Source organism: Culex pipiens, unplaced genomic scaffold (assembly GCF_016801865.2).
Source record: "Culex pipiens pallens isolate TS unplaced genomic scaffold, TS_CPP_V2 Cpp_Un0013, whole genome shotgun sequence".
NCBI lineage: Eukaryota > Metazoa > Arthropoda > Insecta > Diptera > Culicidae > Culex > Culex pipiens.
The window spans coordinates 38,240-66,155 of NW_026292830.1; the positions used below are offsets into that span (position 1 = coordinate 38,240).

General features: G+C 36.4%; 1 protein-coding gene across 1 annotated transcript; it reads left to right on the forward strand.

Annotated features, from left to right (window-relative positions):
* The first annotated feature begins 11,318 nt into the window (after positions 1-11,318).
* LOC120427184 (1,5-anhydro-D-fructose reductase-like) lies at positions 11,319-27,794 on the forward strand. Its single transcript, XM_039592048.2, has 6 exons — positions 11,319-11,588; positions 11,665-12,030; positions 23,114-23,230; positions 23,316-23,431; positions 26,728-26,979; positions 27,048-27,794. The coding sequence occupies exons 1-6, from the start codon at positions 11,517-11,519 to the stop codon at positions 27,091-27,093; spliced, it is 969 nt and encodes a 322-aa protein (XP_039447982.1). The 5' UTR covers positions 11,319-11,516; the 3' UTR covers positions 27,094-27,794.
* Positions 27,795-27,916: the final 122 nt, after the last annotated feature.

Consider the following 27,916-nt stretch of genomic DNA (forward strand, 5'->3'; position numbering starts at 1 on the left):
GTTTTCAAGTTAAAGCCATTTTAGGTAACTTTTTTGAAAATAGTCGCAGTTTTTCATTTTTTTAAATTAGTGCCCATGTTTGCCCAACTTCGAAAAAAATAGTTTTGAAAAGCTGAGAAAATTCTCTATAAACAACCCACTATTTTCTAATGGTGATATCTCAGCAACTAATGGTCCGATTTACAATGTTAAAATATGAAACATTCGTGAAATTTTCCGATCTTTTCGAAAAAAATATTTTAAAAAATTTAAAATCAAGACTAACATTTCAAACGGGCCAAACATTCAATATTACGCCTCAGGAGACCATCCATAAAAACCACGTGGACACTTTTTTTTAAGTCTCAGACAACACCCCAACCCCCCTCGATGGACAAACAAATTTTTTGTAACTTTTTTAAATATAACTTCTAGCGTGGATTATTTGGACACCTCTGCCCGTAATTACTCGTAAATTTCTCAACTTTCTTTTCAACTATTGCATGAAAGTCGCAAAACTTTTCGATTATGTCATCTTCGTTCATAATTCTTAAGGTCAGGTTTAGTTCAAAGTTTGGCCAGAACACACCTGCGGTTGCGGATATCATCATGCTGGCTTCCTCACTGCGTTCGCAGTCCTGTTCGTTATCAATCCTGCAGTGCAGGACCTGCACAAACGCAATTGTATCGTGTCGATTGTGACTAATTCGTTAAGGAATCTCTTAGAGTGTTGAAAACGGTGGTGATGTTTGATGAAAAATCGTCCCAATGAGACCGTACGTTTATAACGCGTTGGCGATTTATGTTGGTGATAACTTTAAACTTTAGCGCTGCTCCGAGGTTGATCAAGATAATTTTATCCGGTTTAATTGGTCGGCAAAGGATGGAATTTTGCAAGTATATTCAAACAGGAACGCAGAATGTTCGGTGTCGACTCTTTCGAAGGATAGAAAGGGAAATTTACGAGTACGACTTGGATTTGTAGGGCGGTTTCAGCCCGAGGAGTTCAACAGGAATGTTTTACATTTGGCAGAACGATTCTTTTGTGGTGAAGGAATTTTGGTTGACGGAACCGAGTCCGAACAACTCTGTCCTCAAACCAACTTCCAAAAAGCCAGAATGTAATGAAACACTTCTTGATTTGAATGTGTACGAGCAACCGAAAATTACGCGTAAAGCACAACTTGTTTTGTGTGGTGTTTTTGGAACTGCAATACAGTAGTTGTTCGGTAACCGGGCGTTAAAAAGCAAACAATCGTCAAAAAACCAAAACAAACCGAAATGACCGAGGGGTTAATAAATGCAAAAATCGTGTTTGATAAAAATAAAATAAAAATTTCAAACTTTCAAAAATAATTTAAAAAATATTCAAGCAAGCATAGTTTATTAATATGAGAAACTTTTATTTTTATATTAAAAAATAGCACAAACAAAAAAAAGCACAAATGTTTGTGAACTTTCTTGAATAAATAAAAAAGTTTAGTTATTGATCAGGAAATTCTTCTTTTCTCAGGAAAGACATCATTTCTGGCTTGTTATAGAAATTATAAAAAATCAATTTGTAAACCGACATTTGTGCTTTTTTTTATTTTGCCGGCTTCCAAAAAGTACATAAATATTACTTAAGTGGCCATATCTCGAGACAGGGTTGCCAGATCTTCAGTGTTTTGGATTCGTTGGAAAGGTTTTTCGATTACCTAACCAACGATGGGTCGGATGGTGGATCCGGACATAGTTTACATACATTTAAGTGAGATCCGGCTTCCAAAAAGAGCATCAATATCACTTAAGTGGCCATATCTCGAGACAGGGTTGCCAGATCTTCAATGTTTTGGACTCGTTGGAAAGGTTTTTCGATTACCTAACCAACGATGGGTCGGATGGTGGATCCGGACATAGTTTACATACATTTAAGTGAGATCCGGCTTCCAAAAAGAGCATCAATATCACTTAAGTGGCCATATCTCGAGACAGGGTTGCCAGATCTTCAATGTTTTGGACTCGTTGGAAAGGTTTTTCGATTACCTAACCAACGATTGGTCAGATGATGGATCCGGACATCGTTTACATACATTTAAGTGGGATCCGGCTTCAAAAAAGTACATCAATATCACTTAAGTGGACATATCTCGAGACATGGTTGCCAGATCTTCAATGTTTTGGACTCGTTGGAAAGGTTTTTCGATTACCTAACCAACGATGGGTCGGATGGTGGATCCGGACATAGTTTACATACATTTAAGTGAGATCCGGCTTCCAAAAAGTGCATCAATATCACTTAAGTGGCCATATCTCGAGACAGGGTTGCCAGATCTTCAATGTTTTGGACTCGTTGGAAAGGTCTTTTGATTACCTAACCAACGATGGGTTGGATGATGGATCCGGACATAGTTTTCATGCATATAAGTGAGATCCGGATAAATGTGAAAACACATTTTTATAAATAACTTTTGAACTACTTATCGAAACTTCAAACAATTCAATAGTGATGTATGGGACCCTAAACCAAGTCGAATGCAACCGGTTTGATCAAAATCGGTCCAGCCAGTGCTGAGAAAACTTGGCAAGAATTTTGAACACATACATACATACACACACACACACACACACACATACACACACACATACACACACACAGACATTTGTTCAGTTTTCGATTCTGAGTCGATAGGTATACATGAATATAGGTCTACGAGCTGTATTTCAAAAGTTCATTTTTCGAGCAGGATTATAGCCTTACCTCAGTGAGGAAGGCAAAACGTTATTCAAAGTAAAGAAAAGTTTGCAATACTTTGTTCCAAAAAGTATCACAAAATAAAGTTATGATGCCGTTTAAAAAAAAAAACAAATCTAATAATTCAAATTCCCAACTGTTTCAACATTTTCCGCCATTCTGCACACTTCCTCCACGAACCCATGAGTACGCACCCCTCCGTTTGATGTTTCCACGAACAATATATTAATATTACAACCTCCCGAAGGGCAGGGCTGGGCCTGTTTCTGAAATTTGGAAATAACCTATTTAACCTGGACGAGGAGCCGTCAGTTGCAGCTTTTTGTGGCCTCCGCCCCTCGAAATAAAACATTTCCCTCACTCTGACGAGATTTTCCGGGCCTTCGAGTTCATGTCCAAACAGGCTGGTACTGTACTACATTAAAGTTTAATTAAATTGTCTCGAGTTACAAGGCAGTTATTTAATTGAGTTCGGCGAGACCACTTTGAGGAGGTCGGAGATTTTTCTGTTGGATTTTTATTTTGAGGGGTGAATCTGGCTGGCATGGAAGATGCAGACCACGTGTGGGAATTGAAATGGCTCAACGACCGTCTGTTGTGGCCATTTTGGTTATTGGAATATGTAAATTACGTTATGGTAGAATGAGCTTGGATTTGATTGAAGTTTTTTGTTGGGGAGGAAGATGCGACGTCGAGGGAGAAATTTGATAATGGGTAGAGGGCTAGTCTTGAGAAGATTTGGTTACAGCAAGAGTTCAAAATTTAATAATCACAAAACGTGGCCATCCTTTTATGCCAGGTCCTTCAAACGAACAATAACTGATCTCTCTCCAAAAAAACAGCCACACTCATTAGGGGGAATTATCCGGGGTTGATTACCTTCAAATCCGATCGGTCGCTCCATTCTTAAGTTGTTCGCAACAATTGTTTACAATCAAAGTGCCATTGAACTTGACAAAGCCGGCGAAAGTAAACCTAAACAGAGGTAAACAGAGGAGACCCCGACGACGACGACGACACGGGATCTACGGTACTTAGACCTTTCTTCTTGTTGTCTCTACCTCGAGAACCCTTTTTGCGATCCTTCCGTAATTCTTTCCTTTCGGGAGAGAGTCGAGGGGTCCCATTCTCTTAATGCCCGAAGAACAGTGGCAAAGTCCTGAAAATATTTACGACAACCAGGAGTGAGCTGATGTTGCTGAAAGGCTGCCAAACAGAGCCAAACAAACATCGCTAATACCGCAAATATTTGCTTCTAAGCAGTTGAGATTATCTTTCGTTTCAAGCAGCAGACTCGGGACTTCTTTCTTGCTCGGGTTCATGAGAGGCGAGAGTGATCACCGTTGAGGCAAACATTGGGATAAGACCGGTGGTGATCTCTGAAGAATGGTTCTGCAGAAAAGGAAAGGAGACTGAATCGATCCACCTAATCTAAAACTATGATGGTTATATGTTGAAACAACTCTGAATGAAACTTTGATGATAAAACGTCCAGTTAATCAGTTATTAATAAATTCTTAAAAATCAAATAGTTCATGTGTCATTTGGAATACATTTTGGCCATACATTCTCATAAGAAACCTACACAACCATGCGAATTTGGGCAATATGAGTCTAATGATTCAAGGTTTTCGAAACCGGAAATGAAAATTGACATTTAACATATTCGACCTCAACTCAGATTTGAAGGATTTTTGATTGTTTTTATTGTCCAACAATATTTTTTTACATTCTGGTCATGTCCGTAACATAACCATCAGTACATTTTTTTTCTCATGAAATATTCGATAACTCGCGATAGTTGCGAAAAATTACGCTTAAATTTCGTATTTTATTTTTCACGACGATAAAGCCTTTTTTCTAAAGCGCAATGACATCATGTTCTACCACAGAAAATTAAAAAGAATGTAGAATAAATAATAAAATTGATTTTTAAAATTTCAACCATGGTCTTTCCTGACAGATTTTTAAAAACTTAAAACATGCTTTTGAATTAAAAACAAACCGCAAGGGGCTATTTCTACCAATTGCTGCTTTTTCAAAATTTGGGAAAAGTAATTGAAAAATGTTAAATGAATGTAGAATAAAACAATTAATTGATTTTTTAAATTTCAATCGCGGTCTTTCCTGACAGAAATACTTTTTTTGACATAAAACACCACATCATAAGCGAAAAAAATATGATTTGCAATTAAAATCAAACTTCAATGGGCTTTTTCTACCAAACAGTAATATTTCAAAATTTGGGAAAAGTGATAGCAAAACTTTAAGGAGTAACATTTTTTCTGAATGGTCCTTTAACTAGATGTGCGACAAAATGTCGAAAGTCATGTGGCCGAATGGACAAGAGGTCGAATGAACCAAACGTCGAAAGGACAAAAGTTCTTGCAAACATGAGCAGCTCTTAAAAACACTCGTAGGGTAGAGTAGTCATCAACGAGAAACGGGGAGCAATGATAAAATGGCTCTCACAAGTAGTAGTTTCAACCAATCAGGCTAATATTTTGGGGAATGGTGTGTCTACAGGATACACGCTTTGGTTATGGACGCTCCCTTGAAAAGTTATTCATTAATGTTTGTTTCTGGGGTGTAAAAGTAAATTACGGACAAAAAATACTTTTTCGCACGTAGGCTGCAATTAGAGGGTGACGAGCGGGAATTCCCGGGAAAAATTTCCCGGGAAATCGACCATTTTTGGACCTCTCGATTCCCGGGAAATTCGGTCGAGACTCCCGGGAAATTTTTTACTTATAAATATCGAAGCAAAATTATATAAACTAATCAGAAAAACATATGAAAAATTCAATTGTTTTGAACATTGAATGATCAATCAAGTTCCAATAAACCAATGCTTCTCTTATCTTCTTATTCAGAAAGTGTAAATTTTAACTTGTCAAAATTCCAAAAACTATAATTGAGAGGAGCACTTCGGATAATCGAAACTTCGGATAATCAAAACTTCTGATAATCGAATCACGATTTTTTTTTCGTTTTCTTATTTTTGATTGTTTAGCTCAAGAATGACCCCTAAACTACTCTGAAGTGATTTAGAAATTTTTAGTCCAAGATAGATAGCGGCCAAAATGGCGGTGTGAAACATTGAAAAATGCATTTTTTTTATTTAATAGGCAATCAACTATTCAAATTTTACTAAAACGGGGTCGCAGAACTCGAATTAGAAGTCATAAGTAATAAAATAAAAAAAACAAAAGATTTTTTTTTGTTCGTGATTCGATTATCCGAAGTTCCATACAAACCTTCGGATAATCGAACTTCGGATAATCGAAACTTCGAATAATCGAGGCTTCGGATAATCGAGTCTGGACTGTATTAGTTTTTTTTACAAAGATCTTTGTGCAACTTTTGAAAAATCACTCAGTGCGAATTAAGATTCGTTAATATTTTAAACTACAATTTTGAGTCTTAAAAAGCTCAAGAAACGATTTTGTATTAGCAGATTAAAAAAAAATCAAAAGGTTTTATATAGTTCCCCAAAATAATGAGGCTACCTGAATAAACGTTTCATAGAATTAGTATGAATTGATTGTAACAAATTCATTACTTTTCATTTTAAATTTTGCCACTATTGGCATAGTCAAAAAAAACTCCCGGGTCCCGGGAATTCCCGGGAAATGGACAAATTCAACTCTCGATTCCCGGGAAATTGAAAATCTCGAGAATCGTCACCCTCTAGCTGCAATTAACACCAAAACTAATATTTCTTCAAATTTCTTTCGATGTTCCATAGGGATTGAGTTGGGCTACAATGGCCTTTCATTAGATTTGGCTCAAAATTAAGAATATACCCAGAATCCTGTCTTGTTATTTTTGTTGTTAACAACAACAAAATAAAATCCAGGGCTGTCTTCTTGTTCCCTACTCTTTTCAGCCCATGGGTAACAATGAGACACTTTGATGTTTCTTCAATAAACTTTTCAAAATCTATGTAATTTTTTCAAAACATGAATTGAAAGTGATTTTTGGCATTTTTATTGAGTTTTAACTCCATTTAACAAAAAAAAGTTATTTGGTATAAATACATGGATTTTACAAAATTTAAATACTTTTCAATATAAATTTTGTTAATTAAAGTTTCAAGTTGGTGAAATTGTTTCAAAATAATTAAGGCAAGTTACCTGCAATGGAACAAACATGACGTTTTACTTGAAAATTATTGATTTTCGTAGAGTTTCATTGTTCCTGCCAAGTGCGTCTACAATGGGACAGTTGAATAACTCTGGCTGTAAACGTAAGATCAATCTCATATTTTGGCCAATGTTAGAACACATAACAATAAATAAAATGCAACAAAAAGCTCATTAAAACACGCTGATAAAAAATACAAAAATCGTTGAATGTTAAAAACCAAAAGTGTCTCATTGATGACTACCCTACCCTATTAATATATTTTGAGTCTATCTATTTTTCAATCAATAAATAAAATTAAACAACAACATACTGGTGGTTGGAATATTTTAGTGACTTTTTCCATTTTTACAAACATAAGCAGTTCTGTCTTACTTCTTAAATATTTTTGCAAGTGACTCTAAAATATTTACAATTTTCTAAGTTCCAAAAATGGTTCCGTAAATCCGGGAGCATTTTTTTTTTCTTCAAGAAACCTCCAGCATTTAGCTAATTTTGATTTTTTTTCGTGAAAACATATTTTTTCAAACATTCGATCTTTGGTCCATTCGACATTTTGTTTTGTTTTTCGACCTGTTGTCCATTCTATCTTATGTCTTTCGACCTTTTGTCATACATTCCATTTCAAAAAGTTTACAACCTTTTTCCAAACGACAAAAGTACCAAAGATTCACAATTCAGCCAACCATGGTAAAAGGCATCGTGACGAGAGCTTCCGTACCCACCGGGCTGATGTTGAACCTGGCAATTGCAACTTTGTACTGCTGATCTTTTCAAGTGTGCGCTTGCGGATTTGCGGATCTTTGACCATCCCGTCTCCTCTTATCCTCTTTGTTTAGAAGAAAGCCGTAATACTCTTCACATATTTCCAGAAGTAAGGGCCGAACAAAAATATGTTTTGAGTGGAAAAAAAACATAGAGAACTTAATTCGGTAGCCGCCTCTCATAACATAATAACTTCCCTGCCGAGATAAGTTATTATAAACTTATTTAATCTACATTCGCAGCACGGGGCCGCCCCAGCCAAGGAGAGGCTGTTCTCTTTTTGCACTTTAAGGATTGCGCCTTTGCCGCCACCGATCGACACCGAATACTCCTGGAAAACAGGCGGGAGGTTTGATCCTTAAATTGAATGTTTCTGGATCAGTGAATCTGGTCGGCTGCGATGACCTCCAAAGCTACCTGACCAGATATGTATGTTGTACTTTTGAAGTTTGGAGGACCCGCTTCTTCCGGATAATCCTCTTGGGCGGAGGCGAAAGCCTCTTTTGGGCAGTGTGTGGTGAGATTTGCATTTTTGCTCGAATTCGGGTTTCCTTCTTGAGGGAATTAAACCTCACCGAAAAGCCCGGTGTGTGAGATTAATGCAAATGCAAAAGGTAAACAGCAGCAAATTGTGTAACTGGGATTAACATTAGTATCAAGCTGCGGCTTTCTTTATAAGGAAAATATCAACGTTGTATAGAAAATCAACCTTCGCATATTGTTCAGCTCGAAGAATCGAGAATATTTGAGCATTATTACAATTTACTACAGCCAAAGTTAGATAACGAGGGGATAGTCGTGAGGAAAGTGCTATTTTGCGAGAGTATAGTCCTCTCGCGTGTTCATTCGTTCATTGGAACAGTTCATCCTATTGAGTGGCTTATATGGACAAATGACCGCCACTTAGTCATCGAACCATGGTGGCCCATACGGCAAAGGCACGGTTCAATATGCCGAAGGTCTTGGGTTCGAGTCTCGGTACCGGTACTTTTTTTTTGATAGATGAACCTTTTTTGAAGATGAACCCATGAGTAAAGTACTCTCGGTAATTTCGGGATTTATCCTAAAATGGTCCGCACACAGTACCATTTTACTACCGAATCGTGCTCTTTATCCTCTCGTATGCCGATGCCCAGTTATGGGTGTATAAACAAATGAAAAACAATAGTTTATAGGACCTTTAAAAAAAAAAACTCTGGACTTTGAAAGAAAGAAAATGCAACAAAAACCTCAATAAAAAAACTAGCTTAATCCACCTATGTGGTTGGAGCCTTCCTCACTCATTACCAACAATGGCTGTACACAAATTTCATCTATTTTTTAAATTCGGAATAAAAAAGTACATAAATATCACTTAAGTGGCCATATCTCGAGACAGGGTTGCCAGATCATCAATGTTTTGGACTCGTTGGAAAGGTCTTTTGATAACCTAACCAACGATAGGTCGGATGGTGGATCCGGACATAGTTTACATACATTTAAGTGAGATCCGGCTTCCAAAAAGTACATCAATATCACTTAAGGGGCCATATCTCGAGACAGGGTTGCCAGATCTTCATTGTTTTGGACTCGTTGGAAAGGTCTTTTGATAACCTAACCAACGATGGGTCGGATGGTGGATCCGGACATAGTTTACATACATTAAAGTGAGATCTGGCTTCCAAAAAGTACATCAATATCACTTAAGAGGCCATATCTCGAGACAGGGTTGCCAGATCTTCAATGTTTTGGACTCGTTGGAAAGGTCTTTTGATAACCTAACCAACGATGGATCGGATGGTGGATCCGGACATAGTTTACATACATTTAAGTGAGATCCGGCTTCCAAAAAGTACATCAATATCACTTAAGGGGCCATATCTCGAGACAGGGTTGCCAGATCTTCAATGTTTTGGACTCGTTGGAAAGGTCTTTTGATAACCTAACCAACGATGGGTCGGATAGTGGATCCGGACATAGTTTACATACATTTAAGTGAGATCCGGCTTCCAAAAAGTACATCAATATCACTTAAGGGGCCATATCTCGAGACAGGGTTGCCAGATCTTCAATGTTTTGGACTCGTTGGAAAGGTCTTTTGATAACCTAACCAACGATGGGTCGGATGATGGACCCGGACATAGTTTACATACATTTAAGTGAGATCCGGCTTCCAAAAAGTACATCAATATCACTTAAGGTGCCATATCTCGAGACAGGGTTGCCAGATCTTCAATGTGTTGGACTCGTTGGAAAGGTCTTTTGATAACCTAACCAACGATGGGTCGGATGATAGACCCGGACATAGTTTACATACATTTAAGTGAGATCCGGATATATGTGAAAACACATTTTTATACATAACTTTTGAACTACTTATCGAAACTTCAATCTGTATAAAACTCGATCTATGGGACCCTAAACCAAGTCGAATGCAACAGGTTCGGATCAAATCGGTTCAGCCAGTGCCGAGAAACATGAGCTAGTTTGTTGGTCACATACATACATACACACACACATACACACACACACACACACACACACACACACACACACACACACACACACACACACACACACGCACACATACACAGACACAGACATTTGTTCAGTTTTCGATTCTGAGTCGATATGTATACATGAAGGTGAGTCTACGACGTTTTTTTACAAAGTTCATTTTTAGAGCAGGATTATAGCCTTATCTCAGTGAGGAAGGCAAAACACTTCGGATTATCGAATCTTCAGATAATCGAACCACTTAAAAAAATATTCGATGTCTTGTTTTGGATCGTTGAGCTGGGTTCGCACAAAAACCATCCTGCATAATCAGTAAAACGGGCCACATAAATCCATTTCAAGCTTGATTTGTGCAATCAAGCAAGATGATCAATTCAATTTTATAAATTCTATCATATCGTACTGGCTTAGATTAAGCTACACTCAAACCCCGATGGTTTGACACCAACTGTTGTCAAACGAACGGGGTCACTTTTTAGTTTGACACCCCTTTTACACGGAGTTCACACATACTACCAAACGTTTGTTTTGATAGTACGCGTGAGCGGCGTGTAAAAAGTGACAGTTCGTCACTTTTTAGTTTGACTTTGACCAACCAACGGGGTACAAACTAAAAAAGTGTCAAACGAAAAAGTGACCAACCACCGGGGGTTGAGTGTACCGTCATTATAACCGGTTTTATTCTCACCACTTCCCATCACCCACATGCATTGCCCAATGCTTTTTAAAATGGATTCCAACCTAGGTTGCATGCTTCCAGTTTGATTTTTATGAATTGATCAATAATAAATCTAATAATAACGCGTCATTCCATGCGTTATGTTGAGTTGATAATCGGAAGGCCTGTTCTGTTTGTTTAAAATTCGGATTAAGACATAAAAGAAGCTTCTTTGAAGCGAACAACTGCAGTCGTCAGTTAAGTTGAAAGCGGTTAGTAGTGATTCTAGACGGAATTAAAAACTTTTGAAAAAGTTTCAAGAATTTGCTTAGTAGCTGCAAGTATTAGGTATTTTAAAATTTACTGTTTTATTTTCTCTTGTGGAATAAAATGTGGAACCACCCCAACCAATGAATTCGCTTATAATCAACGCGACTCTCCCCCCAATACACTCCAATACACGTGCACGACACATGGGGGGACAACACAAGTTCACAACCCAACTCCAGGGGGAACCCAGGGCGCTTGGGTCGCGTCCCACAACGACACAGTCGCGCGTTGGCTTGCCTGGAGAGTGGTCACACTTTTAAGTTCCTCTGGGTGCAACGTTACGTTGCTTTGGCGGTGCAGGTCATAAATAATTATAATTTTTTTTTCCATTCTCTCGCGAGTTTCGTGTACAGTATTTATTGTGTGTGCATTTTCTGCTGATAAACTGGTCTTTTTGAAGGAAGAGCAATGGCCTGCAAGATGAGCTTAACTTTCGAAAACGGCACCGAAATGCCGGCCCTCGGATTCGGGACTTGGCGGGTAAGTGCGCCACTTGACTTGACCTGACTTAAAGCCGTGATGAGCAATTATGAATTGTGCTCTTCAACATTGACAGGCGCCCAACGAAGAGGTGGAGAAAGCGCTGAACGAAGCCCTGGAAGCCGGCTATCGCCACATCGATACGGCCCCGGTCTATCTGAACGAGAAGACCATCGGGAACGTGTTGAAGGAATGGCTGGACGCGGGCCGGTTGACCCGCGAGGAGTTGTTCATCGTGACGAAGCTGCCCCCGCACGGGACGAGGGCCGCCACGGTGGAGAAGTTTCTGCGCCGATCGTTGGACGATTTGCAGCTCGAGTACGTGGATCTGTACCATGTGCACGTGCCGTTTACGGTGCCGGAAGTGGATGGGCCGTTCCTGATGGATGACAACGGGGAGGTCGTGCTGGAGACGACCACGGACCATGTGGCGTTGTGGAAGGTAGGGAATCTGATTGCATTTGGATTAAAGGTAGTTGCACAATTGATTATTCAAGATTTAAGGTGACGACTTCCATCAATGCTATGATTTCTCGTTGAACGATATAATTTAGCTTCTTTTTCGATATTTTCTGAAAATTCTTTCTACAAGTTGTTTAGAATAGTGCCTTGCACGGGTTGATACTTTTTGGTAACGATTTTCCTCTTTCTTGTAAATTTATGAAAATCATTAATAATCATTGTCAATGATGTAGTCAATGATTGCTTCACAAAATTATATAACTTTTGAGACATATTTGGTTTTTATACAACATTCCTTCAGGGACTTCTAGAAGGGTTCAACCGGATTTTACTGATTCATTATGATGCAAAAATTCGTAAAACTGAACTAAAAACAGAGCAAAACTTGTGAAGTATCGTAATCGAAACAAATATCCGGCTTTCAAAATGTTCAAACCCGTTACATTCAACATTTTACATATTCCAGGTAGAAAATGTCTCTATCGCTAATGAAAAGGAACCAAAAGGTGGACGTTACCGATTCAAACCCCAAAGATGTCGTTAATTGCCACAAAAAAAAACTTTCTCCACTTTACGGTCCTAAACTTCCGGTGCGCCGATACTGAAACAAAAAAATTAATTCATTTGCATAACCAGAATGTGAAACAAGCGCAGAGTCTGTCGATCTGTTTGTTTCGATTAAATTTCTAGGTCACCCACCACCACCACACAGCAACATTTTCGGAGGCAATATTTGCCCGTCAAATGAACGCCGTAGGTCATTCAACCGAAAAGTGCATTTACGCGAAAATAATACAAAAAGGAAGTGAGCAAAAATAATACAGAACTGCATCGAAAGCGGCTTTATTCGAGGTCAACCAGTATTGCGAGATTACATTTGATTTTAAGATTTTTAAATGATCAATTTTTAAGAATTTTACCAAATTATTTAAGAGTTGAACAAAATAGAAATTCCTAAATAATTTTGTTAAATTCTTAATTCGTGATTAACCTCATTCTTTCCTACATCCCCCTCCCCCCCCCTAACAAAGTACTGGATGTTGTAGGCTTTTCTGAAAGGGCATACGATTTTGAACCAAACTGCATCAATAACCACCGTCCAACAAAATTTCTGCGCAGGCTCAACTCGAGGGGAAGCATGAAGTATGGGGTCCCCAGAAACACGTGCACTTTGAATTTTTCAAAAATATTTTTTTTTTTGGGTTTTTCTCCAAAGTTTGTATGGAGAATTAGGGCGGTTCGTCGCTGTTGCATACAATCCAAAAATTGCATGCAATATGTGGAAGTAGCGAACAGCCTGCGCAGAAATTTTGTTGGACGGTGTAATGAATAAAAATTCTGTTTTTGTTTGAGAACTCTTTTTCATTCAATGATTGTTGTGTTACTACTGTTACGTAATAAAAGAACTCTTCTTTAGTGGGTTGATAAGGCTCATCTTGAAAGATATTTTACAAAAACATATGTTTGAACTTATTTTTTAACACTTTTAGAGCTTCAATCAACTATTAAACGGGGATTAAAAAAAACTGTTTTTTAAATAACTTTTCTGCTTGCTTAAAGAGAAGAAAGTCTAAAATTTAAAAGCCAAGTCATTTAAAAATTACATCAGTTGTGGACTGCCGCTCTTATCGAGTCCGTCCCATATGTAAAAACAGCAAGCCGAGAAAAACGCAAGTCAAATTTGTCCCGCCCATAAGGCTACGTGTTAAATTTTGCGAAAAACTGGATTTTCTACGGTTTTCTGGAATAAAGTACTAAATTTTATTGGTTTTTCTGATAGTTCACATGATTTTGAACCAAACTGCATCGTTAACTCAAAATTGATGAAATTACATATGGGACGGACTTGATTTGAGCGGCAGTGGACATCTCCTTTAAACAAACATAACGGAAAAAGTGGGCATTTTTTACATATTTTTCTAACATCGAAAAAAAAACAAACATAATATTTGTAGCTTTCCATCATGTTATATTAATACAAAACTGTTCGATCCATTTTTCAAATTTAAATTCACTTAACTGCCGCTCAAATCAAGTCCGTCCCATATGTAATTTCGTCAATTTTGAGTTAATGATGCAGTTTGGTTCTAAATCATGTGAACTATCAGAAAAACAAATAAAATTTAGTAGTTTATTCCAGAAAACCGTAGCAAATTTCTTTTTTTCGTAAATCTTAACACGTAGCCTTATGGGTGGGACAAATTTGTCTTGCGATTTTCTCGGATTGCTGTTTTTACATATGGGACGGACTAGATTAGAGCGGCAGTCAAAAAGATCCAGAGTTTTTTTTTTAAAAAAAAGGTCCTGTAAACAAAATTTTCAATATTTGCTTCTTGGGTGTTTTTAGAACCGCCTTGAGTCAGGGGTATTCAACAACAACCAAAAAGTAAAAACAATCCTCCGGTCCCGGCGAGGAATGAAAGATTATGAGGAGTAATTAATTTATTCAACACAAAAAATCTCAACTTTTCAAGAAGAACTGTAACTGTAGGGTTCACCTCCCCTAAAAAGAACAGAGAATGTTTTTGTAAGAATTTACTCTGCATATGTGTTTAAATTAAATAAATAAGGGGTTGGTAAGTGGAAGGGGCGTGGCTTATTAATTGAAAATGTGTTAACTTCTCTCCTAACTTTAACTCTTCCCAAAGTTAGAAAAAGAACATCAGAAGAAAACTTAGTGCCAAAGGGACTTCCGGAAGCCAAAAATGACGCCCAATTTGATAACATACTCGAAATTCCGAAAAAAATGCATTTTTCCTTAAAAATAAGTTAAAAAGGTTAAAAAAATATGTACTTTACGAATCTACAGTGGAACAAAGATTTTCAAAGTTACAGAGCATCAAATTCTATACCCAGTCGACTCTCCGGTTGTCTAGCTCTGATTTCCCGATGATCCTTCTTGTTTCGATGGATTATTAAGTCCCTTAAAACTTCTCTTCCTCGAACAGTTTCGGAGATTGGGTAAATTAAACACCCTAATGAAATTGGTCACCCACAGGCATAAGCATTTTTAAGGAAAGTCCATGGCAAAAAGGATTTTGGAGATCATATTCACTGAAAAAAAAAAACACTTATTTCGATAGTTTTTAAAAAATATTCATTGTTATCGCAATAAGGTCTAGGGGGGAGGGGGGTCAAAAAATTTAAATAACAAGCCAGAATTTAAAACAGTTGATTTGCAATCATTCGTTTTCAGAAAATGTTAGAAATAACGAAAAGAAAATTAAGAGAAAACATTTCCTTTTTACTTACAGCTAGTAACGAAATATGGCAGATGTTTTAAACATATTGTTTTTGCAATTCCGTCGTGAAACTACTAACTTTTTCTGTCATTCTCGAACGCCGGAGCAACCTACTTTTCTCTACCAAAAATAACATAATGGAATAGAAACCCCTTTTCAATGTTCTACTTTTCAGTACTGAAATGGATGCGGAAAAGTTGTACTATTCAGCACTTGTTTAATACTTTTCAACATTGTTTTGATTTACACGGTGGATTGACTAAATACATGGAAGTTTGACTTAAAATTCCATTCAAAGGGTGTTTTTTGGGATTGCAAAAAATGTTGTATGGACCTCGCAGCAAATCTTGACTTTTCAGCACTCGTCGTTTTAATTAAACTCGGTGAACCTCGTTGGATAAATGCACGAATCGTGCAGAAAAAAATCGTCTTTTTGCAACTTGTTGCATGAACTACTTTTTTTTTTGTTTTGATTTTTTGGAATGTGACACAAAATTTACGACTAATTACTGTTTTGAGCTGCAAGTTGTTAAAACAATGTCGAATCCTTAAAAAAATTGAAGGGGTCGTCCACCAAACCGTGATCAGTAACCAAAATTAGCCCTTAGGGCAAAGTTTCTCGAAAATCGAAGAGGGGGTTGGGCAGCCTTTCTCGATTTCTGACGAACTGAGAGTTTGTTGTCTTATCCTTAAATAAATGAATGTATTTTAAAATGTAGATCTCCAAGTGTGTGTGAACAAATCACGAGAAAAGGGCGGATAAGCATTATGACAGCTGAAACTATTTTGCAAATTCCGAGACAATCAGTAATTTTTTCCCAAAACTCGAAATGTAAAACAATAGCTGGCCTTCAAACTACATTTCTTGACTTTTTTTTGATAAGGTCCTATAAACAAATGTAAACATTGAGTGTATCCCTTTCACACCTTATGTCAAAGTCCATCGGAGTAAGCGGGATACACTCAATGTTTACATTTGTTTATAGGACCTTATAAAAAAAAACTCAAGATTTTCACACTCCAGGTATTGTTTAATCTATATCTATCTATCTATCTATCTATCTATATATATAAAAAATTTCGACGGTTTTGTTCGAACGCGAATCAGTTTAATACGGAGCGTCGAATCGAGGTGCTCTTTGTTGCGTTGGGTTCGTAAAAGTCCAAGGAAGGTTCTTACGCTAACTAATTGACACTTTGGCCACTCTGGAACCGATTCCGGAGCATCGGCAAATTGTATGGAGAAAGTTAAGTAAAATCATATTTTGATCACAGGAGGCTGAATAGGCAAAAATCAAAAAACGTCAACAAACGAAAAAAAGGCACAACGAAGTTTGTCGGGTAAGACTTGTACAGTATGTAAAAAAAAGTAAAGTAATTTGACTCGTTTGAATATATTTACGTAAGCTTATTTCCTATCCAGGTTTGTACCACACTGAATAAAATATTCTATTTTTCAGTTATGAGCAATGTAATAATGCTTATATCTGTAAGCCCATACATCCAATTGAAATGTGGTCAAAGACAAACTTATGGGAAATTGGACGAGCTTTCCGGTAAAAATATTTACGAGACTGAAAAATCAAGTCTGTCATATAGAAATTGCCAAAAACCACAAAAAAACCTATTTTTTCAACATTTTTATTTTTAAAACCGCTGTATCTTCACAAGGATTGGACATAGGACAATGGTCAATATGGAGACTTTTTGGTAAATGATTTTTGTATTTTTTTAGGAGAGACATACCATCATGCATTTTTCGTGAGTCTTTTTGTCACATTTTAGGCTATTTTCACAAAAAATTTGAACGAAAAAAAATCGTGACTTCACCTTAAAATTTATTTTAAACTTAAAAATTGAAAAATCTCATAGAATTGGCGTGTATTTTTCTTTCAGTGTATTTTTTTCAAAAAGCTCGTCTAATTTCCTACAAGTTTGTCTTTGACCACTTTTTGATACGATGCAACGGCTTCGAGATACAGCAATATTTAATTTACAAAATACAAAAATATTTAAAACCCTTACGCCCTTCTAAAATGTCATTATCGAGTGCAACTGGCTCTATATACACAAAAATGGCTTATATAGGCCTAGGATAACATGTCTAAAAAGTTTCATTGAAATCGGAGAGGGTCGGGTACAAAAGTACCAGAAAAATTCCTGATTTGAGGTGGAATTGCTCAATAGTTGCCTGTTGTCTCGGAATTTGCAAAATAGTGCTTGCTGTCAAAATGCTTATGCGCCCTTCTCAAATGTTGATCCAGAAAATGTTTAATCATCCCACGCGAAACCGGCATTCCTGCTTCCCGATACCGGTTGACCTCGAAGCAACAACTCTCACCTTATACCTCACCGCTGCGATCGCGTTCTGTCTCACACGTTTTTGGCATGTGCACCGGTTTAACGCGAAAATGCACTTTTTCGGTTCAACGACCCACGTCTCACAACACTGCTGCGATTGCGGCCTCCAAAAATGTTGATTCGGCTTTTGCTGACCTAGAAATTTAATCAAAACACAAACAGTAAAAATGGTTCCTAGGGTGGTCCAAATCCGGACTTTTTTGGGGCTACCCCCTGAAATCAAAGATTGACCCATCACTAGGCTAAATTCCAAATTTGAGCTCATTCTGACCACGGGAACTCCTCCCGCCAATCGCTTAAAGTTTGTATGGGAAAAATCAAGGGTTTCCAGAAGCGTTTATTACTTGCCAGTCTGCCAATTAATTACTCAAATTACTGGTCAAAAATGATTAATTACATTAATTACTTAATTACTTTTCACTACGATAAAAAACATTTAATTTAAATTTAAGTATTCATTTCTACGGTTCTAAACTAAATTATTTATCACCTAAACTCCCAAGCTCGAGAAAAAGGGGAAATTTGTATGGAAATTCCCCCTTTTTCTCGAGCTTGGGAGTTTAGGTGTTTTAAATAGCTCATTCGATAGCTATTTAAAAAATTATGCTGTTTATTTTTTTGTGCCAATCTGGATATTATGAATTTTGCGTACAATTTTTATTGAAAATAGCTATAGGCGATCAAAAATGCCCTCCTTTAGAGGGCGCTGAAACTTTGGGTGATGTTTACAAAATATCCTACAGCGAATTAATTGGTTTGAAATTTGGAATTGTTTTATTTTATTATAAAATTGACATTTTATTTAATTATACCATTTTCAGGTAAAAAATAAGTAGCTCAATTGATATTAACAATAATATTTGTTTTATGGCCAATTTAACCTGTTCATTATCTGATTCGAAATTCCATTATGTTTCACGTTTCAATCAACCGAACCCTTATCAATCAATTGCAAAAGAAGATTATTTAAGTTGACTTACGTTTTTTGAAGTCGTGTTTGTCATAAAAACAAAAAAAAATACTGTACTGTTTTACTTCAATGTATGAATTTTAATATAATTAATTAATAATTTAAAATTGTTTTCAGTTTATTGCAAATCGAATGCCATTAAAATATAGAAGTTGTTTGAAAAAAGGTCCCCTGATTTTTCGAGCCAAACATAAACTTTGACAAATATTTGCAGCAGCTCTTCATGAAAATTGTGAAATTCATCAAAATAATGTTAAGTTTTAAAATGTTTTTCAAACATTGGTTTGACAATTACTTTGCATGTTTTTTTTCTCAAGCAAATTTAAAAAATCCGTTACTGAAAATACGGATAATGTGAAATGTGACATTTACATTGGATTTAATTTCTGCATCTGAATATTGGTCGATTTTAATTTCACTGAGTTTGATTTTTAACATTGAAACATTTGTCTCAGAAATATTTGGAAATTTTTCGGGGAAATAGCTCTTAATAGAGAGATGTTACAGGACTGTCAATTCCTGCAGATTATGAAAAAATATATTTTTTTAATCAATAAAAATAGATTTTTAAATGGCTATCACTTGAAAACTTTGTTTTTATCAATGATAATTAAGTACATTTTGGTTTTAAATATTTGATCCACATAAACTTAAAATAATTTTGACTGCCTATTAGAAGGAAAAGCATAAAAAATTAATCAATTCTAATGTAGTTCTTGCAAAAAAAAAGAAACATATTTTCATAATAACTTAATAAAAATGAATTGATTTCGGATTCACAAAACATTTTTCACTGGGTAATATATCATGGCGTTGCCTTTTGTTGTTAATCAGCTTCGATAAACAACATGATTAAAATAAATTTTTAGGATAGTTTTAGGAGAGAACTATGGTGAATAAGGCCTCCCACATACAGAACCAGTCTATTTTAATCTTTATGTTTCACTCTTATTTGAAATTAATAAAATACTGTTATAATAGATTATATATAAAAAGTAAATAGTGTTGTTGAAGAAGTACAATTTAAAATAATGAATTACTTTAATTACTCAAAAATTACTTTAATTATCAATTAATTACTTTAAATTACTCTAACTGCATGAATTACTAAGTAATTAAAGAATTACTTAATTACCAGCTGAAAATCAAAGTAATTATTAATTACTTGCCAGTCTGAGGCCTTGCTGGAAACCCTTGGGAAAAATCGTCAAAATGTATGGAGAAAAGCAACTGTTTTACTTTTTTACCTGTGGAAGGCGCCATAATTATCCGATTCTTACCATTTCTCAAATGTAGAACCTTCATTAAATTTAGAACAACTTTCCCGAAGACACCTTACTTTTAGGATTTTTTCCCGCAAAGTTATTAGCGCCCAAAACTGACCCTTTTTGCGCGGTCAGCTGTAAGGGGCTACCTAACAACGATGTTTATTTCCAATTCGTACACACACGTGCTCTCTCTCAGGTTCAAACTCTCTCACGAGCTTGCTCGCCTGCCTGCCTGCCTGTTTACCTACAAGCGCGCGCTGTTTCTCTGCTTGGACTTTTGTCGTCGTCGTCGTTTTCGTTTGCTATCCGCTGCGCTGCGTTCTTGACATGTTTATTATAATTTTGAACTAAAATACCAGGTTTGTTTTGAGATATAAAATGTTATGTAATATGTGATCAACAATAGATATCATGTTATAAGAGCGTGTGAGAGAGAATACAAATTTGATGAATTAGTTCATCCATGAACCGTCATCTGTTCTGATCCAAACCTAATTGCAAACGTTTTGGATTTTAATTTATCTGCTTTTGTTACAAGAAATACCATGCAGTTTTTGTAGATAAAAAAGGAAGGAATTTTCTTTAGATTTTTTAAAACTGAATCCAAATGAGTATCTTAGAGGAAGGCCGCAACTGCAAGATCTGAATGTAGTTAACGATTGTGCAGAAAGAGATGTTTCCTGAATCGAAAAAATTACAGGTAAAAACTACCTAAAGGAACAACATTTGTATTACCTGAAGATTTTTTTTTTAAATAATTGAATCATTATCATGTTTCTTTAGCATATACGAAAAACTGCGTGTAATGCTTGGAAAAACAAACAAACCCTGTTCTCATGACATTTGCTGTAATTTTTTAAGTGAGCCTAAGCTGTTTTTTTCTTTAATCTCTTTTTAGCGCAGTTTTTTTTGACATAATTAAGAATTTATATGCTAAATATATCTCAAAACAATCCTGCTATTTCAGTTGAAATTATAATAAACATGCCAGAAACGCAGCGCAGCGGATAGCAAACGAAAACGACGACGACGACAAAAGTCCAAGCAGAGAAACAGCGCGCGCTTGTAGGTAAACAGGCAGGCAGGCAGGCGAGCAAGCTCGTGAGAGAGTTTGAACCTGAGAGAGAGCACGTGTGTGTACGAATTGGAAATAAACATCGTTGTTAGGTAGCCCCTTACAGCTGACCGCGCAAAAAGGGTCAGTTTTGGGCGCTAATAACTTTGCGGGAAAAAATCCTAAAAGTAAGGTGTCTTCGGGAAAGTTGTTCTAAATTTAATGAAGGTTCTACATTTGAGAAATGGTAAGAATCGGATAATTATGGCGCCTTCCACAGGTAAAAAAGTAAAACAGTTGCTTTTCTCCATACATTTTGACGATTTTTCCCATACAAACTTTAAGCGATTGGCGGGAGGAGTTCCCGTGGTCAGAATGAGCTCAAATTTGGAATTTAGCCTAGTGATGGGTCAATCTTTGATTTCAGGGGGTAGCCCCAAAAAAGTCCGGATTTGGACCACCCTAATGGTTCCCCAATCTGGTTAAGCAAATTGTTTGATTTCAGTTTGGTTTTGATATCGCTGCTGCACCGGAAGTTTGTGTAATAAAGCGAAGAAAGTTAGTTTTATTTTAGTAATTAACAAAATCAGAGGTTTCATCTGGTCTTTGTCTCACTTTGGATACAACTTCATCGTCTCTGCAGAAGGGTACAACTTCCTGTCGCGTGACAATTTATTGGCTCGATATTAGGGTGCCCAGAAAAAATTAGATTAACCCACTGATACCCGAGCCTAAAGTTGTAGAAAAATATTTTTTTTCACACAAAAATGACTATTTAAATCGTTAATGACTTTTCAGGATCGAGTTTTACACCATTGGTATGTTCTACAAAGACCGTTAAATTTTCAATAAAAATCTCACTTTTGAGGGTATTTCGATGGAAGTGACGCACCATGCAGACAAAACCGTGAGAAGATTGAGTTTTTCATACATTTTTTTTCGATTTTCCCCATACAAAGTTCACCTTCGATTATCAATGGGTAAATGTTGACCGATTTTGCTCATATTTGGCCCAGAGTCCTAAAATAGCTCAAGGAACAATATTCAGCTTGTGGAGCGCGGTTTTGAAAAAATGTTCCATATTCTGGGCACCCTACTCGATATGAATAACTCTGTTGTGGGCCTACATTTCTACATGGAATTATGAGTTTTGCTCAAAACGGTATAATAAATTAGAAGAAGTGAAGTCTAGGGCTTTTCAGCTACTCGCATAATTTGTTGTATATCAAGTTTTTTTTGATGCGTTGAGTTTTAAATTCCGAAATGACCGAGAGCGACATGGTTCACATTATTTCAGAATGAAAATACAATTTTTACTAAGAAATTACAAAAAAAAATATTGGTAATGGTATATTCCTTCATCTATAATAATTTGGTTTGACTAATAGGCTGGGTTTTGATCAATTCCAAGCACTATTAAATTTAATGTATCTTCTACCGAAAAATACTGGTCTTGTTCGATGATTTGAAGAACCATAAGAAAATTACTAACATTGAACAACTAGTTTACAAATGCTCACTGCAAATTAGGGATGAGGTACGTTCTGGAAACTACCACTTTGATTCATATCCTGAAGACTCACCGTGCAGTAGTTAAATGAAATGACTTGCATTAAACCGATTACCTAGTTCAATTATTATCGATTTCTTTGCGGTGAAATCCGCCTGCATGTGTCCTTACATTGTAACAATACTTTATGGTTCGTGCAATAAAAAATGCAAGAGAATTATACGCAATTTTTTTTTCGAATAATTCAGGTTCTGCCAGGAATACAGAAACAGTAGGTAGGTAGCCAGCGGCTACCGTTCCCAGCTTGAAATCCTTTCTCAAGTAGTTTTTCTTAAGAAGTTGATGTAATTACCGTTACCAATCTTGCTTTTCCTTCTTCAGACAATTTCCGGCCGCCGCGTCCTATATTGTGTTTAAAAGTCAACCTCCGAACGCCAAAAGACCAGAAAACAAATCTTTTCATCGCTTCCACTCACCATTAAAATCCCATTCGAGATGCCTCAAAATATCGGCCAAAACTAAACTATCAGTTACAATTGCACCCTCTTTTCGTTCGCTCCGTACACCCTTCAATTCCCAACAATTGGGTGACGAGTGTTTGTTTTGGCCACGTTTCTCACCGGGTTCCGTTTCGTCCCTCTTTTTTCTCTTTCCACAGGCCATGGAGGAAGTGCAGAGGGCCGGCCTCGCACGCAACATAGGCCTATCGAATTTCAACCAACGGCAGATTCAAAGGATCCTCGATAATTGCCAAATCAAGCCGGCTAATCTGCAGGTAAGGTGATCTCTTCGGGAGAACGAAATGTAATTTACTTTTATCTGCTTTTTTTGTTTTTGTTTGGTATTTTCTTGGGTCTTAGATCGAGAACCACATCTATCTGCAGCAGCCGGAACTGGTAAAGTTCTGCAAGGCCAACGGAATCACGGTGACGGCGTACTCGCCGCTGGGCTCGAAAGGAATCGAGAAGTTGTTGAAGTGAGTATCAGTATTGATATTATGTTTTATTTTGATTTCTATTAAAAAAAACAACTCCGTCTAACTTTGTCCACTTCTTAAAACTTGTTTGGCATGCCAACCCAAGCAACAGCGCTTTTTGCAAATTTGTTTTAACATACACATACTTTGTATGTATTTCGCAATCGAAGCCTTCTACGATTAAACTCGCAAAAGCTCTCTTGTTTCATTCACTTTATAAGAGCCGCCGGCTTAAAAATTCTTTAATAAAGAATTAAAGAAATGGATTTTTAATTGCATTTATCTACCTTAGTTTTCCCTTTTTTTAGTTTCGCAATTTCTTTTCGAGGAATCAAATTTTGTATTTTTTTTATTTAGATAAAATTTTATCCATTTATTCTCTATGTCAAGAAATGCAAAAGATACTAAATGGGTATGTGAATATTCGAAAATCTGTATCTTGAGAAGGGATTTTCTGATCGAAAATATTGAAATAAAAAAAAGCATTCCTAAAATACGTATTTTTTAATTTTCCAAATATTTTTATATGTTTTAGAGCATCTTTTGCGCTTCAGGTGAAACCGTTAATCCTTTTGGAATAAATCTGATCACCACTCCTTAATGCTCTGTATTTAATTCAGATTAAGGTCGTTGATGGTGTCATTCACTCGCCAATGACTGTCAATGTTGGTATACTTCTACAAACAACACAAAGAAACCCATTTTTTTATTGATACATTCTGAATCAAGATTTGAATGTTTTTCTAAAACAAACATGGCCGCCAAATGGCCGACCGGGAATGATACCTTTCAGAGCCTTAACGAATATCTGAACCAATCATTGACGTCCTAGTTGACAATCATTGATTAATGGCGATTTTCATAACTTCACAAGGAATAGAAAAATCGTCTCCAAAAAGTATCACGACGTGTTGGGTTCTGTTATGAACATCTTAGAGAAGGAATTTTGTCAAAATATTTACAGCGAAGCAAAATTCATATCTTTGAGAGAAAAATCATGCCACTGATGGCCAAAATATATCCCTGAGTCGTCTCCCTGGGTCCTGTTTGGCTGGTAGGCAGATGGTCGTCAGTGCGAATCCCGGGGTGGATGGAAGCTTAGGTGTAAAAGAGGTTTGCAATTGCCCCAACAATCAAGCGTTCGGACACCTTGCTTCGAGTAGCAATATCGCAATCGAGAACGCCAAGGCAATGCTGTATAGAGCTAACAGGCATTTTTACGTAATTTTTCTTCGTAAAATGTTAATATTTTGCAATTTAAATATGGGACCATCCATAAACCACGTGGACACTTTTTTTTAACATTAGGATCAAAAACAAAGGATTCGAGGTATCACGTGTTGAAAACAAACAAATTAGATGACACTGAGAAAAACTATTTTTCTGTAAAATTTAAAATTTAAAATGCTGTGATCAGCCAAGTCAAAGAAAACAAATGGTTGGAAATGTTTCCAGCTCTTCGAAAATATTTTTGCAGGGGTACTTTTCCTTCATGAAGTATTTTTAAATAAAAAAACTGAACATTTTTCGATGTTATTGTACCTCCCTCAAATACGAAACACCTGAGTTTTACTGATAATTAAAAAAAAAAGATTGTTAACAAGCGTTTGTATTCATTATTTTGCTGAAAATATGCCCTTCTGGAGAGAACCCATGTTTGTATACATCTGTAAGAAAAGAGTTTCCGAATTTGTGGTTTGCATGGGTCAATGTTTTTCTTTAATTTTTCTTTTCGGATCAAAAGATGTCTTTTTTGATTTTTTGAAAACGAATTAAAAAAAAACGGGTAATTCTCCACCAACTCACACAAAATCGGAAAAAGTAAGTAAGGGATAATTTTGGTAAATTTTTGGATATCTTGTGGAGGTGGAGCGGTACGACCCCTTTATTTTTCTAGATTTTTACTAAGACACGTTTTTCAATAATTTGTAGATAGAAAAATCCCGTGAAGAGATGAAAATTTCAGCAAATTTTGCATAAGAATAATCTTTTAAACGTTATTGTGGCTCGTGCATTGCGGAAAATAACCCATACATTTTCTTAAAAAAAGTAATTTTGCTCGAATCGATTTATAGTGTTTGTGAAATAAAAAACGTTTCTTAATCCACCATTAGGTGGTTAGTGCTTTCCTCACATTTACAAAGAAATAATGAAAATAAGGGAGCGTTCTTTTATTACGTAACGCAAAAAATCGGATTTTTAAACCCACTCCCCCCCCCCTCGTAACAAAATTTCCATTTAAATTTTAAAAATTTTGTATGGAGCGTAACACGGCATCCGACCCCCCCCCCTACTGCGTTACGTAATAAAAGAACGCTCCCTAAGTTTATGAAAAAAATATATATATCTGATACAGACTTTTCCAGAAAACATGCAGCTCTCATTTGAAACAATGTGGCAACCGGGTCGCACGTAAACAAAAAAAACGGCCTTTTGAGGTTATGCAAAAAATCACCCTTTTTGTAGATAGAAAAATCTTTTTCCTAGCATAACTTTTTAAATACTTTACTAAACAGAATAAATTTTAATAGGGTCTTATGGGACCCCAAAACGAATCGAATAAGGCTGACCCGGCCAAAATCGATTCAGCCAGTTCTGAGAAAATCGTGTGGAAAAAAAATCATGTCTACACACATCCCACAGATTTTTGCCCAGATTTGATTATGAGTCGATATGTATACGTGAAGGTATATCTAGAAGGTTTATTTAAGAAGTTCAATTTTCGGGTGATTTTATAGCCTTGCCTCAGTGAGGTGAGGAAGGCAAAAAGGTTTTTTTTTAATGTACCAACTGTCAAATTTGTATGGATACTTGGATAGTTAAAAACTTGGGCAAAATAAATCTTTTCCGGGGTTTCAAACCATCACCAATATATTTATCAGGATTTATTTTTAAAAGTGATAATTAATATTGTTTGGGTTTTCAGAATCAATTTCATGGAATTATGAGCTGGTTTCCGTACATGATGCAACATTGCTTCTTTGGTCATAGGGAAGAACCTCACAAAACATTAACCAAATATTACATTAAAATAATTAAAAAAAATATATAAAAAAAACTATCTAAATCTAGAGTAAGGCCGCTATAAGCTTTTATGTTTTATATGTTTATATGACTTTAAAAAAAAAACTCTAGAAATAAAATTACAAAAAAGAATGTAAAAATCAGAATTGGAAAAATCTTCGAACGGATATTTCTTAAAGCATGACGAAACAAATAAAAAATTGGTTATAAGTGAGTTAAACTAAGACATGTCACACACTTTTGTCTTCTTCAAATTAAATCTTTTTCCCCAGCCGCGAAGTGCCCGACCTGTTGGACAACCCGGCGGTGAAGGAAATCGCCGCCAGGCTGGGCCGGTCCTGCGCCCAGGTGCTGCTGCGCCATCTGCTGCAGCGCGGGATTTCGACGATCCCGAAGAGCACGAACCCGCGCCGGCTGCGGGAGAACATTGCTCTGTTCGACTTCGAGCTCGCCGACGCGGACATGGTGCGGCTGAACGCGCTGGACCAGAGCATCCGGATTTGCGACTTCGCGTTCTTTCCGGGGTAAGATGGTCATTCGTTTTGGGAGGATTTTGGAGAGAAATTCATGTTGGTGTTTCTTTTTCTTTTAGAATTACTAAGCATCCAGAGTTCCCGTTTGCCACAGAATCAACCTGAATATGTTGAAAGGAATTTCTCAACTTTTCTATAGTATTGAAAACAAACGAATATATTTTTTAATCAATTAATGTTACTGAATGCCTATCGCTTGGCTACATCGAGTAAAAGAATTAGATTTTAGTATTTTAAAAATATACACTTTAATAAAGTTAGATTTCGCACGTATTTATTCTTATTATGATTTTATATCACATCAATATAATTTTGATTTGCAACGCCGGCACATATTTTAACAACGATTTGATAGTGTTATAATTGGGATTAGCAATCAAAATAATATCATTGGTCAGGTCCTCAGATATCTTTTCAAGCGGTTCAAGCCAAGTAAATCTTTCCCAGTTCCTGAGTGGAACACTCCCCTTCAAGCAAACAGTTCTCAAAGGTATACGTTAAGAAATCATTAAACATCATTAGCGCACAGCTGCACATAGTCTAATGTAAGTCTTAACGTAATTGTGTATTCGTTTCATTTTTGATTTTAATTTTTCAAATAGTCTCACACAAAACAAATAAACAGGCAATCACGAAGAGTTTGTTCGCTTAAGATACGAGTACTAAGAATTTCTATGAATGCCGGTTTCTAAAACAAATTCAAAATATAGTGTAGTTTAATCCTAGCAGGCCCGAATAACTTCTTTAGTCTCTTTGACACTTAGGGTTGTTCAAATATTACGTCCAGAGAATTTCAGGATTTCAGAAACCCCCCCCCCCCCTCCCTCCCCCTGTCAAGCACTTTTCCTATACCTTTGGTAAACAAACAAACTAGATAAGGGTGTAAGGGAGCGTTCTTTTGCTACGTAACGCAATGTTTGGGATTTTT

Excerpts from the sequence above, each read along its gene's own strand:
- LOC120427184 (XM_039592048.2), top strand. The coding sequence starts at position 11,517 with ATGGCCTGCAAGATGAGCTTAACTTTCGAAAACGGCACCGAAATGCCG. Across the intron at positions 12,031-23,113 it reads ACCATGTGGCGTTGTGGAAG|GCCATGGAGGAAGTGCAGAG; the intron begins GTAGGGAATCTG and ends CTCTTTCCACAG. Across the intron at positions 26,980-27,047 it reads GACTTCGCGTTCTTTCCGGG|AATTACTAAGCATCCAGAGT; the intron begins GTAAGATGGTCA and ends TTTTTCTTTTAG.